Source organism: Neodiprion fabricii, chromosome 4 (genome assembly GCF_021155785.1).
Source record: "Neodiprion fabricii isolate iyNeoFabr1 chromosome 4, iyNeoFabr1.1, whole genome shotgun sequence".
NCBI classification, from domain to species: Eukaryota; Metazoa; Arthropoda; class Insecta; order Hymenoptera; family Diprionidae; genus Neodiprion; species Neodiprion fabricii.
Window position 1 is genome coordinate 39035057 of NC_060242.1, and position 19227 is coordinate 39054283.

General features: G+C 35.8%; 1 protein-coding gene across 6 annotated transcripts in view; it reads right to left on the reverse strand.

Moving 5' to 3' along the window:
• Positions 1–687: 687 nt before the first annotated feature.
• Positions 688–19227, reverse strand: part of LOC124180139 (growth factor receptor-bound protein 14-like) — a 297724-nt gene continuing 279184 nt past the window's right edge. For all 6 annotated transcript variants that reach the window (XM_046565251.1, XM_046565250.1, XM_046565247.1 and 3 more), the window contains 3 exons: positions 8465–8733; positions 7754–7847; positions 688–7120 (listed from right to left, as the gene is read on the reverse strand). In XM_046565251.1, the coding sequence (XP_046421207.1) occupies positions 6848–7120; positions 7754–7847; positions 8465–8733 (636 nt within the window). In that variant the 3' untranslated portion in view covers positions 688–6847. The remainder of the gene's footprint in view (positions 7121–7753; positions 7848–8464; positions 8734–19227) is intronic.

Below are 19227 nucleotides of genomic sequence, written 5' to 3' on the forward strand. Positions count from 1 at the left end.
TCGCGCCACTAACTCGTCGTCTGTTGTTGCACTGTGATTCCGGCTACACAACGATACAAAATATATTTTACAATTTATCATTATTAATTTTATTAAAATTTTTGTTGTTGTTGTATTTGTTATTGTTATTATTATTATTACTATTATTATTATTATTATTGTTATTAATCTTCCTTCTTCGCGCGTCGTGGTAAATTTATTTATACAGAGCTTTCGCCGTCCCCGACACACCTCGTCGAAAAAGCACGTTGAAAATGAAAATTGCGACTGTATTTTTTTTTCGTTCAAAACTTTTCCTCTCCTCGATACGATTTTATTCGCATATATTTCGTATCTTTTTTTTTTTTTTTTTTTTTTCCAAACAAACTCTTACGCGATAGAAATAATTTGTGGGAAAATCCTTTCGGACGGATGTGAGAGAAAAGTACCGTGAGCGGAATGAAAAAGGGGGGACCATTAGGATTGCGTGACGAAAAAGTGATGATGTTGAGAAAGGGGAGGGATGTGAGAGAGACAATTGTTGGAGTAACGTAACATGTGTGATATACAAAATGGTAAACTAAAGGTTTGTAAATTTTTTTTTTTATTTATATTTTTTTTTCTATTCAACTCGTTTATTGATTTCGTTTCTCTTTTTCTCCCACCTAACTTTATTTCTACGTTATTTATATTTTCTTCCCTTTTCTCGTTGTTGTTGTTGGTTTTTTATCTTTTTTGTTTTTTTTTTTTTTTTTTCCTTCAGTATTTCGGTCTTGAACAATCAAAAATGAATGACCGCCGTTCAAAATTGATTACCAAGTTACCGAAAATCGCCTAAATAGGTCACATTTGCACCGAAGGCCGAAATCGCATTTATCATATATATATAATATATATCCGATATCTTGTTATAATAGAACGGTAGAAAAAAAAAAGGGAAAAAAAAAAACCATTGTACATCAATAACGAATATTTCACATCGGCTCCCATTTAATATTCTCTACCGCACGTTGCCAACATGGGGAAGTACAAAAAAAGATCAGTAATAGTAATACAAATTTTTTTTTTTTTTTTTTCTCCTTATTCAATACTTAATACTACATTTATTTACTATATTATTTTTCACCTTATTCTCGTAATTGTAATAGTTTCTTCTGTTTCCGCACTTCCGAATTGTGCGGAAAAATTTTTCTCGTTTTTATCTTTTTTTTTTCCATCTTCTTTTTTTACTTTCTACTTAACGATTCTACTTCGCTTGTCTTTTGATTTTTTTCATTGTCCCCCGATAGTCGACGTGGAGATCGATACAGGATTGCCGTTTTTTTTTTTTTTTTTTTTAACTTACTGTTTCATCCGCTATCTTTTTTTGTTACGGGATAATTTCAATTCTAAAAAATGGGTAACCATTATTAATTTTCACGTCACATTATTACAATTCACGAAAGAAAGATTTTCGTTATTTACCATTTCTCGATAAAAAGCGTTAATACAATTACACAGAAGAACCGAATACAAAGTGCGTACACGTCTGTGTAAAAATTTTCTTTCCCGGTTGCGCGTTTCTTGTCGTTCTTTGTCTAATTTTTTTATCCCTAAGTTTACTGTGTCAATTTGTTTTTTTTTTTTTTTTTGTTTCTTCGTTTTTTCACAAATTTTTTCCGATCGAAGATATCTTTAGTAATATTTAAGAGTCGAGGAGTGGCGGGGTAAAAGGAGGTACTCCCCGACGCCCAAAATATTACCAACGATTCATCCTTACTATTAAATTTCAGACAACAATGAAAATATCTTTATACTACGTGGTGGTGCTACAGTTATTAATACGTGAATAATAGTGAAAATAATAATAATAATAATAATAATAATAATAATAATAATAATATTGTAAATTTAAATATAACTGAGGTTTACATGGATTAATATAATAATTAGAAAATAAATAATTATCGAAAAATATATATATATACGATGTGTATATATATATATATACATATACATGTATACGTACGTGCGACTGTATGTTTTTAAGTTATCGAAATCAATGTTCAGAGTATGCGACTTTTCTGTTTTATTCTATTTTTCCTGACCCCCCCCCCCCCCCCCCCCCCCCGCCTTCCGCGATCAAAACCCCGTCAATACCTTAATACGTCGTGTAACGTTTGTGTTAGTTTTCTTTTTTCTTCACCTCTCGTCATTGAAATTCTTATGCGTGTACGTAGTGGTTTTTTTTTTTTTTCTTTTTCTTTTTTTTCCTTTTTTTTCTATTTTATAAAAGAAATAAAATTTCTTTCGATAAAACGGGCAACGCACAGTCGCGTATCGTACCTGGTTCTTATTCTTTCTTATTTCGACAAGTACGATACGCGTACACGCACACTTCTCATTACCGAGAGCAAAAATTTTTTTTTTTCAATTCGTAATCTGTATCGGTGACGGTATTAATGATAATAATAATGACGGTAATATTAATAATAATTATTGTTATAATAATTATAAAATAGTAATAATAATATGCGGTGTGTGTTGGTAGTAATGAAAATTCTCAATATACTAGCTCAAAAGAAATACGAAGAGAAAGTAAGAAAAAAAAAACAAAAAGAAAAAAAAATATATGTATATATATATATATATATATATATATGTATATATACAAGTATACAGATCATTGATTTTACGGAAATCTACAGCTAGTGTAATTAGTAATGTTGACTAATGTTATTCTTGGATACGAAGGTCACAACTCAAAACACTTTTTTTTTTTTTTTTTTTATAGTAATATAGTGATATTTGGGGGTGGCGGGGGGGGAGGAGGGCCCACCCTATTTCCTCCCTCTCCGACCCCCACCCCACCACTTTTTCAGACAACGATATAATTAGTATACTTGTATATGTATGTACCTATATGTGTAGAATATGTATATATACATATATATGTATATGTATGTAAATATATACATATACTTTGTCGATCAATCTTTTTCTCGCTCAATAATAATCTTAAAATTCGTAGTTTAATATAATTCAGTATTCGTAAAGTTGCAATATTTAATTATCGTTTTGCCATAAATTTTTCTTTACTCTCTTTATTCGTCGCACTATCGCTCTACTTTTCGCTATCTCTATTTTACTCCTATTTCATTTAAACACATATAATATACGTATATATGTACATTTATAATTTAAGTTAATAATAATTAGTGTCAAATCGATCAATCGCATGGTAATTAACGAAAGTCTGTAAAGGTGTGAGATCATTTGTGGGTATATTGTATACTTATGCATACACACATATCCATATACAATGTATGTTATACATATATATTTATACATGTGCACATGTAGTTTGGGAAAAGGCTATACAAAAATAAGCTTTCAAAACTAACGTTGAAATTCATTTTATAGGGAAGTTGTTTGAAAGAAAAGAAAATTGTAATGAGATGATTATTTTTGTACACCTCTTTTATACTCTCTCTCTCTCTCTCTCTCTCTCTCTCTCTCTTTCTCTTTCTCCATCCATCTAGCCTAGCAACGTTTATTTCTTCAATATTTTCAACCAATCTAAAACACAATGCTGTAACAATCTCAATCGTATTCTAGTTTGATTAGTTAAAATTTACTACGTAGTATGATGAATGAATTTTTGTTCCTCTTCCCTTTTCTTTTCCTTTCAATTTTCATTACTTATACAATTACGACGTTGATAATTATAAAATTTTTTAAAAAATTAATCTACAGTCTATTAATTTATGTCTTAGGTTTTATGTGTAATGATGTTAATGTATTTATCTTACTGCACAATATAACTGGCGCTTTTACTGCGATTCGAACTCTATTTGAAATCCGTGCTCCGCGTTTTTATTTTTTTTTTTTTTTTTAAATTTTTTTATTTATTCTTCTTACTTCATTCAACTCAGCGACGCGTTAATGTTAATATTAATATTATTACGGGTGGTCATTGATGAATCGGGATTATTCAAAACATAAGAGATTAACGAGAATATAAACGAAAATTGCACATGTGAAACTGAGAAAATGACGATGAATGTGATCAGATTTTCGGTTTCGATTCTCGTCATTACCAAATACATACCAATCGGACCCTTCAATATTTGAATCTTTCGATATGAGATCGTTGAAGTTTCCGTAATACGTCCGATTTCAGCAACAAAAATCTATTCCATCCTAGATCAAATTGACTCTGATTGCCAATGATTCAAATCTAATCACCACACGTTTGTACAAGTCATTGACTTGAATTTTTATGCTATTCTAATTTTCATCTTTTTTTTGCTTTGTTTATTTTTACACACGCGCTTGTGTTTCGACTCTGTGAGAAGAAAGAAGATTCGAATAAAAAAAAAAAAAAAAAATACGAAAGGAGGAGATAATGCATATAAAACTTTGTGCACAAGATTTCGCGTTGTTATTTCAATAACGAAACACGCAACAGATCTGCACGTAGCAAGTTAACGATAATTTCTATCGTCACTGTTATTTTAATTAACATTATTATTATTCTTCAGTTTTCTTATTATTATTATTATTATTATTATTATTATTACTAATCAATATTATTTCACTGCCCGCTTGTTGGTGTATTACGAGGTACAGTGTTTTAACTTTGTAAATGAATAAACTTACACTACCGACGTTTATAAAAATACGTACATAGAATAAGAATAAATAGTGAGACAGAAAATTGGTTTTAAAAACGATTATCGGCAATGATACTTAGAATTTTATTGCCTGTAGGGCGCGATAATCGGCCCTCTCAAATTTGGTCGTCATATTTTCGTTTATTGTTAATTTTTACCGAGCAACAACATTCGTCACGGGAAAATAGAATCGTGCAGATTATAAATGCTATTAATTCATCCATTCATTATTATTATTGTTATTATTATTATTATTGTTGTTGTTGTTGTTGTTGTTGTTATTATTATTTGTATATTTATTATTATATTTATTCAGACTGAAGGTCGCTCAATTATGACGTGATGGAAGTTAATTGATATTTATAAAGTTATAGGCATCTAATCGTCAGTTTTTTTTCTTCTCTTTTTTTGTATGTATAATCGTATTGTATTTAGTTTTTTTTTATTTTTTTTTTTAATCTTTGTCCGTCAAGAGTTACATACAATTTATAATAATACCGCATACGAGGGAAAGGAAAAACATGATCGTGAGAAACATTGTTATTATACCTTGATAAAAGTATAATTCGTCGAACATGCATACATACATACACACTAATAAGCATATATTTCCTTTTTTTTTTTTTTTAAATAATAATTCAAGAGTTATGAACTTTCACACTTGTAAAATCAGTCGTTAAAAACATAGAATAAATCGGAAGAAAAACACGCCATTAAAAACAAATACGTAAAAAAATTCTATCTTATTATTCTAAGTTTAATCAATACGAAGACGAAAAAGAAAAGGCGAGAGGGAAGAAAATTACATCTCGGCGATAAATATTTTCTTCTTTTTTGCCTTTCTTTCGTCTGCACTGTGGCATAATTTTTAAAAAATGTCACTTTCCCCAAATTGAAGATTTAAGGCGATTATTGTACCAAAATTCAAAACGACGTTAACCTAAATAAAACAAACACAAATATATGAAATTTGAATATCGATTTACGATAGGTACCATTTAAAAATAGGGAGCAAAAAAAAAAAATAAATCATTCTTTCGAATTTGTCGTTGTGTGAATCAAGCGAAGTGAGATAGAAATGAAAGAGAATAACTGATTGAATTAATAAATTTTCAACGTTCTGTGAACAAGCGAGTATGGATAGTGTATCTGTAGGTATTTTATTCTTATTCGCAGCCTTTTTTTGATAATTTTTTTTTTTTTCCATCGACTAATCGCATTCTTGGCAGTTTGAAACGAATATTAGACACGAGAATTGTAATACTCGGTTTGTTCCTCGGTAAAAAAAAATGAAATAGAAAAAAAAAAGGAAATTAAAAAACAAAAATCAAGTAATAGGGAAAAGAAACGTGTGCGGAACAAAAAAAATTCTATGCGAGATATAATTCAAGTCGATCAGACGTGCGATCTATTAACAATAATAACAATTCAAACGTTTCCTTAACAGCCTTTCATTTTGTTTAAGAAAAGGAAAATTGTCCTTTTCCCCATTGTTATTTCGTTTTTTTTTTTATCCCAAATTTCATAATTCCCCTTTCATCTCTCATCTACGCATCATCAACGTCGACGTAATTCCGTTTGCAAATGTTCCAACAACCCGATGTCATCATGTAACGATTCGAACCTACGTTATTATCGCTGCGTCGGTTGTTTTTATCGTTGCCGTTGTTACCGATAACGACGCCGTTATCGCTCGTCTTGTTGTTCTTGTTGTTGTTGTTTTTATTGCTGTTGCGATTATTATCATTAACATTATGATTATTAATATTACTATTATTGCATCGATTACACTTTCCATCTTCATCATCACCATCATCACCACCACCGACAACAATAACAACAATATTATCTTTGCCGCTGGTGCTGATAGCGCTGCAGTTCTTCTTTCCTTCGCTCATCGGCATCAAAGACAGGGAATAAATTCCCTCCGAGATGCTAACGGTCGGATTTTTCTTCACAGCTGTCATTGTTCTTGTTCTTGTCCTCGTCGTTGTTGTTGTTCTTGTTGTTATTGCTTTTCTTGTTGATGCTCTTGTTGCTGTTGTTGATGTTCTTGTTGTTGCTGGTTTTCTTCTTGATTTTCTTGTCGTTGTCGTTGTTGCTGTTGTTGTTGTTGTTGCTGCTGTCGTTGATGATGATGATGATGGCGTTGTCGTCGTCGTCGTCGTCGCAGCAACGGGTTGTTCACACATCTACACTCAGAGGATTGACGGCTACGCCGACGTGATAGAGGGTGTCGAGGTTCGCGGGGTCAAGGATGGAGAGTTTCGAGGCCCCGGTGAAGAGCCCGGCGACAAACTTGTCATCGACGTATCCTCCTGAATCATCGTATTCGACGGACTGTGGACCACGTAGTGAGTCAATCTGGTTGGAAGGCAGCCGGTGTTCAGTTGGTAAAATTCAACCAGCTGCAGCAGGTCGTAGAATTTTGTAGCACCGCTGTCCAGCGAGTAGCAGTAAGTATCTCGCAAGTGGTGGTCCGTTATCTGGGGAGGGAAATTCAAGGAACGTCAGTCGTCGTTCATCCAAGGATTTGATAAGGTGAATAGGTTACAAAATGACTCCAAAATTAATTCCAAAATTATCCAAAATTATCCAAGTTCAGTAGGTATATACAGCCGGTTCCGGAAACAGGTTCCTATACCGACATTGTTGCCGACACTTAGCCAAGACACAAACCATTTTCCAGAATGTTCTGACGGTTTGGGATATCACGACTTGGCTAACTGCCGGTAACAACAATGTCGGTATAGGAATCTGTGTGTGGAATCGGTTGTATTTACCTATTAGGCTGGCAGAGGCTCATTCAAAAGTAATCAAAATTGACTTACAAAGATCAAAATCTTTCAGATAAACCTGAAAGGTTTAGAAATGGCTTAAAAATGACCTCAAGTTACCCGAAGGTGGTTTGATTGATAACGCAAATTGACCAACGATAAGGACTGTTCAAAAGTGACGAAAGCCGGTTCACGATGGTCAGGTACTGTAAAATTTTACTCCACCTTGTTTAATCCATTTATTGATTGATGATATTTTTCAGAACAATTGTACGGGTAGCAAACAAGTAAAAAAACAAAAGAACAGGAAACGAGAAGTAAAAATCAATAAAAATTACTCACCAGTTGTATTTGAGTATGGAGAACTTTTCCCCCAGATTTGTAGGTCAAAACAAAAGCGCCTGGATTACTCCTGCTATCTCTGACGAGGAAAACTCTGCAAATGAGAAGGCAAAAAACAAAAAATAAAAAAAAAAGAATTAGTTTCTCGACGAGAATCGGCCAAAAAATTATACTGTCAAAATTGTTGGTATAAAAATAAAAAGAGAGAAGTAGAGTAAAAAAAAAATCCAAAAATCCAATCCAACGTTTTGTTCTCGATACAAGTGTTTCGAATTTCAGACCATCGATTCATGTCAGGCTGAATTTGGTAACGTTAGCGTAACGAAAACTCAAGGTCTAAAATAAATCATCAGTACTGTGCAATTTAATGACTTTGAAGGAGTTTGCTTGTAAAAATTAAACTATATTTTGTTTATAACGATTTACTAAATCTCGAAAATTCCTAAAAATACAAAAAAAAAAAAAAAAAAAATAGCGATTTATCTGAAACACGCAGCATCGCGTTACAGTAACGTTACTAACTTAATCGTCATGAATTCGTTCTATCCGTAATTAAAAAAAAAAAAAAAAAAATCATAGAACGGAACACTCTTAACGTGTGAATGAAAATGAATTCGATCCGGTAGAGGCGTGGAGTGAAATATTTTTCTAGGATATAAAAAACAAAAGGAAAACCAAGAGAAAGAAGAAAAAATATCATATTCCTCTCACCCGTCAACGGTGCCGTATTTGTTGACGAGAGCCGCAGCCTGATCTCTGCTCATGCCCCTGTGGAACCACAGCTGGGTTACATGAATACCGGCTTCGAGTTCCTGAATTTTTGCGAGGTTCTGATCATGCGGCGCTCGGGAGGAAGGCCTCCACCTACGTTTCCAGGTTGATCCTTCCGCTACGGCGATCGCCTTCGCCTCCTTCGGATCGTCGACGATCCTGCCGACGCTTCCGGTAAAGTCCATGGCGACGCGGGACCTCACGGATTCCTGAAAAGATCGATTTTCCCATACCATTAGAAAATGGTTCGATTTCCTCGTACATTTTTAACAGCAACGATAAATATATTTTAATAAAATTACATATACTTTATTGATATAAAAATCAGGTTTAAAACATTTACAATTTCTTTTTTTTTTTTCCCCCTCTCAACTTTTCGAACGACGCGTTATTCTTACAGCAAAAACAAAAACAACCGACAGATGTAATTTCTGATTTATGGATTAGAATCGGGGTGGTTGTTTTTTTTATATATATATATATATGTTTATATATGTATACACAGAAAAACCGTTTATCGCTCGGATAAAAAAGACGGAGTACAAGAGGGATTGATTTATATTGCCATCCGAATCGTCGTTCCTGTCCAACGTATAAGACTATCGCTGAGCTTATACATAATTAAATGTACAAGTATATGATTGCGATATTGTAATTTATCGGATACTCGTATAAAGTTTTTATTTTTTTATCTCATTTTCTAAATTATCGTTTTTGTTTTTTTTTTCCTTCTACAACATCTCAGAGTTTATAAATATTTATAATTCTGTCAATTTATTCGTATACACTACCGTATGAATTTATCAGTGATTGATTTTTATCATTGATTTATTTTGTACAAACGCAACGAACTGTGTTTTCTGGGATGGATTTGGAATCGAATAATAGGGGGAATAAAATTTAAAAAAATGTAACTCGGATAAAACAAATACATACGTTAATAACGTGGGCAGGACAAGACTTGCTTAATTTATTTATTTTATACGTATAATGATGCGATTGGGTCAACGAACGGCCATCTATTTCTACACCAAAGTTTTCGGCCATAATTTTGAAAGGGCGTTGCGCAGTCTTCGGGAAATTTATTATCGACATCTTGCGCGAGGATAGAAACGGAAACATAATTCATCCATGCTGCATAGTAACCAAAGAGAATTTATTTACACCCGTATTACATACGAAATGAAATATGAACTCTCATTGTGTGAAGAAAAGAAAAGAAAAGAAAAGAAAAAAAAAATATGCAATCGATCGAAATTTCCAATTCCAAGAAGATTTCTTGAATCGAGTTTGATATCCTTTATCGTTAGACGTGGAATTCCATAATACATAAATAACTATAATGCCAGGTTATAATAAAAAGTCCTCGAGTATGAGTTGTCCGACCAAAGTTACACGTACACTCAACGAAATTGATCACGGTTTCAGATTTCTCGACATTTTCGAAGACTCCTCGATTAATTCCATTTCACTTAGCAACAATTTTTTTCCAATTCGAGATTGCAGAGAGTTTCACGTGATGACAGACAGAGCTGTTGAAATGATCGAAGCGCGGCGCCACCTGGCGGAAAAATTTTCAACTCCAACCGCGCTCGTATTTAGGAATAAAGTTAATTTTTTATTCCACATTTTAATCCCCTTCGATTTCAGGCGATAAAACGAGAGTCCGATAGCTTGCGCAAAGTTCTCCGAAGTTCAATACCCGTAATATTCGGCCGGAGCGATCAGCTGACGGGCGATGAGGCCGCCATATTGGCTCAGCGTTTCGACGCCCGGTATTTCCATTCCTCTCGAAAGGTTTCCGTTCGGCCGAGCGTGAGATTCGTGTCTGGAAGGATATCTCCGGAGGGCTGTCGAAACGAATTTCGTCGAGTGTACTTCCCGCAAAGCGTCGAAGGTGATTTCCCAACGAATTGCAGCCGGTAGGGCAGGCTGGATTAGAAGTTAGGTTAGCCTCGCGAGAGAAGAGAGAAAAAAAAAAAAGAGAGAGAGAGAGAGAGAGAGATATTTCTCAATAGATTCAGCTCGCGTCTACTACCCACTCCGTCGAGACTGTACGCGTTGAATAGAAAATAATAATTTATTTGTTCGCGGTCTCGCGGCGAGCAGACAAGACTCTTTCTTAACCACAAACCGACGGCCCTGCAGGCAAGCACGTGGTGCAGGCACGAACGGTCATGCATTATTTTGCCCACGCGTTTCGAAGCCGCTACCGTATTCTTACGAAACAAAATACACGCAGAGAATTATTACCGCCTTCGTTATTACGCGCGTGTTACGAGGAAGAAAATTTTTACCTCATATCGTGTTTTCGGCAGACGGTAGCCGGTTTTCAGGGCCGATTTTGATTTCTCTTTCTTTTACTCGAGGAGTCGTTCGCTCGGAAGTCGTATGAATTACTTCGATTCATTGACGTTGACTTCGAGCGATTTCTTGCGCGTCGAGTCATACCCTCGGAAATGACGAGAAATTAAAAGCGAATTACTGGAATCGGTCGGAACGTTGAGGAATCGTTGAAGACCGGTGAAAATAACTCGACGAATTGAAAATTGATAAAATTTGATGGAATCTCGATGAATTCAAACAATTTTTCGTTTACTGGAAAATAATACAACGATTTCTTATGCGATTCCCGATGCTTGTCGCGCGATTTCTCAAGCCCTATCACGTGCTCTCAAGTGATTTACAATGACTTGAAATTATTTCCGTGCTTTGGATTGTTTCCTCCGTATTATTTCGAAGAATATTTCAGCCGCCCAACTTCCCAGTATTCACGATTCGATTTGCATTTGCAGTTAAATTTATGACTTCCGTGAGTGAATGGCCCCTATTTTTTACGTTTCATTATACGAAGTGCTGCCTCTCGCTAATCGCCTGCCTAATGGTGCGCGACTTATACACGTAATTGCACATGTAAGTGCCCAGGTTTTCTTTCATCTGAAAGGTGACGGGTCGGCTACTCGGTGAATTGTTCCACTCATCGAGTGTCCGTTACACGAAATTATTGAAAATCACAAGTACGACTTTGAGCCGCTTGATATCATCGATAAGAAAAATCCGTGCGCTCGACTCGAGGTTTCAATAATCTTCATGAATTTTTATATCGTGCAACCACACTCGAACATCCCGATCAATTATATTCAATTAATTCAAGATGTAGACGAGCCGATAGAATATCGCCGGTGGAATAAATCTCGTCCACTTTCAAGTGGAAGGTCATTATATGTATGAGCTATAAATATGTTATCGCACATATGCCTAAGCAGGTTACACGTGCAGCTATTACTTGTTACTTTGTGCGAGTATATCATACACGTAGAAAATACCGCACACGTCGTCAATGCGAACGTTTATCGTCTAGACGAAATGGAATTACATCGTTTGTCCCGTGCAGACAGGAAACTCTCTGGTATATGTAACACGGTGAGTATAACGATGCAGGTGGATGTCGAGTTCCACGTGTAAATGAAAATCCTACCACTGAGTGACTTATGACCGAACGGACAGCTAAGTAAAGTTTCAGGAGCAGCAACATAAATTGGCCTGATATCCGAAAGGCGAAAGCCTGTCAAGTTAAAGTGACGAGAAAAAAAAAAAAAAAAAAAAAAACAAACGGGATCAAACGTTTTCCTCGTCGTTGTCACACCTCGTCAAATACAGCTATAGAACGATAATAACTCAACGTCCGATTTTCCCGTCCTGAAATTCTCGCGGAATTCCAAGATTTATTGGCCAAATATCAGGCTCAACATTTCCGGTTCCGCGACGGAAATAAAATAATATAATTATAGAATGGGACAAAAAGAAATAAAAAAAAATAGCTTTGAGAAAAATTATAACGTTCGCATCGACGACGATAGCGAAAAATGAGGAGATAAATAAAGTTTTTAAGGAAATCGGTGAGTCAGAAATCAGTATGTTTTTTTTATCGTTTGTTTGGTTTAAATTATATTTTTCAATCCCGTTAATATCCTTGACCACAAAACTTCTCGAGACTGTACTGACGTTGGTTTTTGATATGGAGAAATAAGGAAAAAAAAAAAAAAAAAAAACCAACACTCGTTATTGAATTAATTCTTTTTTATTCGTGAAAACTTTCCACGAACTCGTACAAAGCTGGGGAAATTTTCTTAATCAGAGTGATATTCGTACGATAAATTTTTACGAGTTTGAGTAAAATTTCTTTACGAGTAACAATGTGACTTTTAATTACAAGAAATCTAAGTGAAAATTTTTCACATTACACGGATAAAAGGTGAATAAATTTGGCAAAGCGAAAAATATCGCAGGTTGAAATAGACCGAATCTGGTAGATTCGTTTTCCAAACTTTCGTTTGTAATTTAGGTATATTCGTTTCACTTAAATATCTTTAGTAAAGTCATCGTATAATATTGTAACAATTTTCGTTACATCTCGTTGTAATGAAATTAAGAAAAACACAGATATCGAATTCGGATTAAAAAACTCCATCGTCGAGTACAAAATTTTCGTCTTCATTGTATCTCTTTACAAGTACGCCGCCGAGAGATGAAAAAAAAAAAAGTAGCAGAAATTATTAATTTGTTAAACCGGTAAATTTCACTGTAAACAATATAAAAACAGTTCGTCAAAAATTTCGTCGCGTCAACTAGAATTTTTCAAGTTTAACTAACGGCTTATATTTGCTTATAAATTTGGGAAATCAATTCCACTTGGCTTTATACTAGCAAAATTTTTGCTGCAGTTGCGACTTTTTTCGCGCGCATGTGCGTTCGTGTGTGTGTGTGTGTGTGTGTGCCGCTTCGCACTTTTACACGTTATGCAGATGTGCGTCGGCTGCACCAAAGCAGCAGCAAAGCACCCGGCTGTGTTGCCCGGCGCGACGGCTTCGGATCGATGCTGGCTGGACCAGTCGACTTCCCCTTTCGTTCCCACCCCCGAAGCTGCAGGCCACCCCGATGGCCTTGACACTGCAAACATCCCTGGGACGCGTTACGTGCATCCGAGACTCTTCTCCCTCCCTCTTTCCATCTCTACCTATCTGTCTATCTATTTATCCGTCCGTCTATCTATCTATCTATCTATTTATCCGTCCGTCTATCTATCTATCTATCTATCTATCTATCTATTTATCCGTCTGTCTATCTATCTATCTACCTTTCTGTCTATCTATCTGTCTATCTATCTATCTGTCTATCTATCTGTCTATCTATCTATCTGTCTATCTATCTGTCTATCTATCTGTCTATCTATTTATCTGTCTATCTATCTGTCTATCTATCTGTCTATCTATCTGTCTATCTATCTGTCTATCTATCTGTCTATCTATCTATCTGTCTATCTATCTATCTATCTATCTATCTATCTATCTATCAATCTATCTATCTATCTATCTATCTCGCTCGGCAGGCTAACAGATATGTATAAAGCCCGCTTGAGGACCGACCGGAAGTCAATTTTAGCCCCTGAAGTGAACCTCGATCCCTGATCGCTTTCGGCCTCGGTCAATTATTCTGCCTGCATCGTCATATCGTCTATAACCAGGCACAGTTTTATTTTATAATATATCGCGATTGAAACCGTAAAGGAACGAAGGCGAATTGTTCTATATACACACGATCATTAATCAAAGGCACGGAGGGAGGGGGGGGGAGGAGGATGTTGTTAAAAATATAACATGTAAGAAGTCTACGGAGATACAGAGATTTCAGTACCACTGACGAGTGTGTGTATGTAAAGAAAAACGATCGGTTTTCTTGATTTGCGTATTTAGGAACGATGATGCGTGGTAATGATTGAAAAAAAAAAATGAAAAAACAGAATGTAATGAATTATTCAATGGTTTTTGCACAGTTATGTGAATTATATATACGTATGGCGATAGTGAAAAGTAACGAGAGAGAAAAGAAAATAAAAATAATACCGTGATTTTAGTCTGCTTGGCAATAATTGAAGGACAAACAGTTTTTAGTGCCGCTCCTCAAATCCTGTAATTTTTTGAAAATATTTTCTCTGCATTAACCCTCGAGATCTCGTCTCGTCGTACGCAATATTTGAATTTCCAAGATTCAAGAGTGCCACTGCAGAAGCAGCTTGAGACCCATTATAAAACCGTGTTTATTATAATGGAGAGAAAAGGAAGAATCTTCAATCCTCCGAACGTATTTTATATTCAAGATTATTTATGTGTCAAATAATTTTTCGAGACATATCGGATATGTTTCAGGTATAATGGATTGATAAAATTGATAAAAAAATTTCTATTCTTGACCAAAGAGACTCCTTAAACGGGTAAAATGTGATGCGGCGAATAGGTTGAAGGAATTTCATCGAATTTATATATCTGAATTGCAAACAGTGTTGAATCTAATCGCGAATAGCGGTGAATACGGAATTAGTTACACCAATAATTCCTTCGTCTGACAGAATGAAAAAAGAAACAGAAAAAAAAAAAAAAAAATAGTAAAAATAGATAAAGTAAACGGTTCGTTTGAACAGTCACGAAGAAGTTGCAAATCATGACAAGGCGATCCGTAAGACCGGGCGGAAGATAATAAAAATAATGAAAATAATCGCAGGTGGATGGTAAAAGAATAAAAGGCGAAAACTAGGTGGCACGGTTCTATTCTCCGAATCGAATTTACCGTGACGGTAACAGTAACAATTTATCGAACCTTACGTAGCTGCAAATTGCGAGTGCAATTGAGCTCCGGTGTTAAAATTGTCGTATCGCGGAATGTAAATTTTCATCCTGAAACCCCGGAAGAGTCCCAGGATTTTAACCGTAATGAAATTATCCTCGCGTACGGATAACATGGCGCTGATATTGAACGTGTAAACCTCGAGACACGGACAAGGATTACTTTTTAATCAGCCCGGCGGTAATCAAGAAAGAATTCTCAATTAAGAAAACCGAGGAGCATCGAATTCGTTCGCCGCTGCTGTAATAGAAGAAGCTCCGCCTTCTCTCGTTTATAATTCCCTCTTTTTAATTAAACCTCCACACCTATACGGCGCCATTTAATACCGAACCTTTGGAAAGCTGGATTCCCTCCGAATCCGGACACTAAGAGAAATTTTTTTAGCTTGTTTTAGTTACCGTATAATATTGCGATTTGAATATAGTTGGAAAAGAAATTTTCGATTACAGTTTCTGTTTATTCCGCACAATTGAATCTGTCGATTGATTTCTGATAAATTTTTGGGGATAACTGTTGTTCCCCAACTTTAAGAACTGTCTCAACTCAATCAATTCGAAATTATTTTTAATTTGAAAAATAGAGATTTTTCATCGATACTTCGTTACAGTGTCAACGTTTCAAACTTGAAGCTGACAGAGATTTTTTTTCAGTTCAATAAGTACACTCGGCATCAATTTACCGAAATACGTTGGCTCAAAATAAAAAAAAAAAATATATATATGCAAGTGAGCGTTATCAAAAAGTACAGTAACACGTATATTAGATTTTGTGGTTACAGGTATAGAACTAATTTTTCATTTTTTACCTAGAACGATATTTCTAGGTTATAGTCAAAAATACGAATACGTAGTTAAAGGAGCGTACAGTTAACCACAGTTGGAAATTTCTCGACGTTCGCACGTGGCTTCGCGCCTCACGTATAGATAGCACTCACCGAGTCGCAGCGACTGCGAGAAACCCGGCCTAGCAACTGCTGCCACGCCGTGCACCGAAAAAATTTACTACACGTATACTCTGCACAGGGTGACCAGTTTCTGACTGAACCCAGACGAACCTGGAAGTAAGTATTGCTACCGATTTTGAAGAGGCAACTTTGGTTTATACCGTGAAAGCCGAGTTAGCCTCATTATTTTAAGTAGACGGCCTAAATTTTTTACACTAGAAACAATCGAAAGATAGAATTGTCCAATGCGTGACTTTCCTTGATCAAATTATTATCGTTTCTTACAATTAGTTAAGGTTCGAATTGTTCGGCATTCAAAGACTCTCCATTTACATTCAATTTATAGGCAATCCGAGTTTTGACTCTGATGCGATAGATTTTCACTCATCGAAGGAATCAGATCACGGTGTACAAAAGAGTATATGTAATATAGACGGACCTAGATCGGGATGAGAAAAGTTAGCGATAGAGCGGAGGTACGAGGAAGGGTGAGAAGGCCGCGTGCACGGATCGATCCTGCTATGCAGTGGGTTGCAGTTAGCAACGGACTTCTGTTAATTATAAATAAGGGGAATGTCGGTCAGTCCGTCTGTCTTCCTGTTTTATCGACAAAACCGACGAAAAAAAAATAAAAAAATCCACCCAAGCTTAGGGAAATCATAAGGTTCGTCATTGCGTTTGAAAACGATGATCACGCGTTTGAAAAATTGAAGGAAAGACTGTGAATTTATACACTTGAAAAGTTTATTTGCACTGGCATTTCGGGTTAAGACGCACGAATTCTTTCCACGTTTAGAATTAAATTCCCTGTTTTCCGGGGGTCTTCTCATCGATTTTGGCAACGTTTCCAAGTAAGCAGACAACCATTATCATCAGTGTTACAATTTTCGAAAGTTCGAGGCGGTTCCGTCGCTTAGGAGACGAAAAAATCGTAAAATACGCACTCGGTCGGTAAGACTTTGAGGTATGACGTCACGTCGAGGACCGCGCCTGCGCGCAGCGCGATCTCGAGTTTCGGTTCCCAAACTACGCCAACTTCTTTCTGCAGCACCGGGGATCCCTTGCAGAAATTCGGAGTGAGAGTGTGCGAGCCGACACGGTGCAGCAGGCGATTCCCGGGCCGAGTTCCACCGCGTCGGTCGATTAAACTTGATAATTTGCCTGCCTGGGAGCGGCGGAAGCTACCAGAAGAAGGCCGGAGAGCCAGGTTCAGCCTTTCAGGATATCCGCATTTCGGAGCCGCGCAGCAGGTGGCACTGCTTAGAATTTAATCCCGATTCCGTTGCCCGCGGATTTCCCTGTCACCGATGAAATGTATCGCGTTAGACGTCGAGGGTGCGGGGGAGGAAATTAATTCCCAATTATTCGCCCTGTAGCAGCCAACGAAATGGGGGGGGGGGGGGGGGGGGGGATCGTTAATCGATTATCGGTTCTCCGTTTCACGCCTGCACCAGGAAGGACAATTATACGGGTTTATTCCCTGCATAAATGTATACAAGTGTGCAAGAAACTCAGCTCGATGACCAAATTATGCCGATATATTGGAATGATTGAGAAGTAGTCATTTTAACCATTTTCAGAATCGAAAGATCTGTATCGCAAATTTCTCTCATCAAGTGCAAAGACATTAATGAATTTATTTTGCAATAATAAAAGTATTTTTATTATTATTATTATTCATTTCTATATTTTGCATGCTTAATGATCAAATTTTTGCAGGCTGTTTTTTTTTTTTTTCTTTTCTTATCATCTATTTTCAGATCGTAATTTAATTAGGGATATGACGGTTGATAAGAAGAATAAGTTGATTGCAGCTGCGTGTAACCGCGAGTTACGGTTTCTTATTTTGTTTTTTCTTTCCATTTCTGCACTTCGTCTCTTTATCATATCTTGCACTCGTTTGAAATTTCAATATTGACGGAAAAGTAAGTTGATTACAAGTGCGTGTAATCGCAAGTTGAGGTTTCGTATTTTGTTTTTCACATTTCTGCACTTCGTCTCTTATCGTTTCACGTGGTCAATTTTACCGGTTAAATTCATTCCAACAATGCCGTAAAATATTCAACTATCAACAACTTTCTAATGAGTGATAGAATATATAAGCAAAAAAAGTATACGCGAAAGTGACTCGGCAGTCGTTCTTCTCACGACAGTTTAAGAAAAGACACGCTATATTCATGGAAGGAAAATGAAAAGGAAAGCAAAATGTAAGAAAACGCGTTGAAAAAACAGTGATTGAGTTGAGGGGGAAAAAAAAAATATACACATTTGTGTTTCTAATATCTACAATAATACAGTGAATTTCACTGACAATGAGTTAAAAATCAGCTCGATGTTTTGCCAAAAAATTCGTCACCTCAAACCGAAGAAAAGAGAACAAACTCGAATTCGTTCTCGCGGTCGATATCAGGTTTCGATTTCACGAGTCAACTTCTAGAGCTAGCCTGACAATAAGTTAGCTATATATAATCATATATACATATATATACACATATATATATATATATATATATATATATAATGCAGAGCGATTCGAGAGTCCAAAATTCACCTGCGATCCCCTAAATATTCATCTGACTACATTCATCAATGTCATCCGAGTTAAGTCTAAGTAAGCAGATATGAATAAGTGACCGCACACATATTTGCAGTGTAATTCAATCAGCGATCTTGCCAAGCAGCTTTTTGCCAAAAGAGAAAGAAATTTTTAAGCGTTTGTTTTTCTCTCGTTTTTTGTTCAACTTTTTTCTATTTTTTCATGACTTTTTTTTACTCCTACCAAATTCTTTCTATCCTTTTTCAATTACGTAAGTAATAAATTTAGACACACATCTTCAATATTGTGCAATAATCAGTTTCTGACGCTGGCTCATTGGTTTTAAGGAAAAGTAGAGAAAATTCACGCGATACGGATCGAGCATTAAAAACTTTATTTTAGAACGATCGACGATTTGAGAACGAGTAATGAGGTTGGAACTTTTTAGGCATTGATCGTGCAAGGTTCGCGATTTTTACCGTCGCTGGTTTTACAAAACCTTCGGGAACATATTTTTTGCATAAATATAAGAGTTGCAAATCA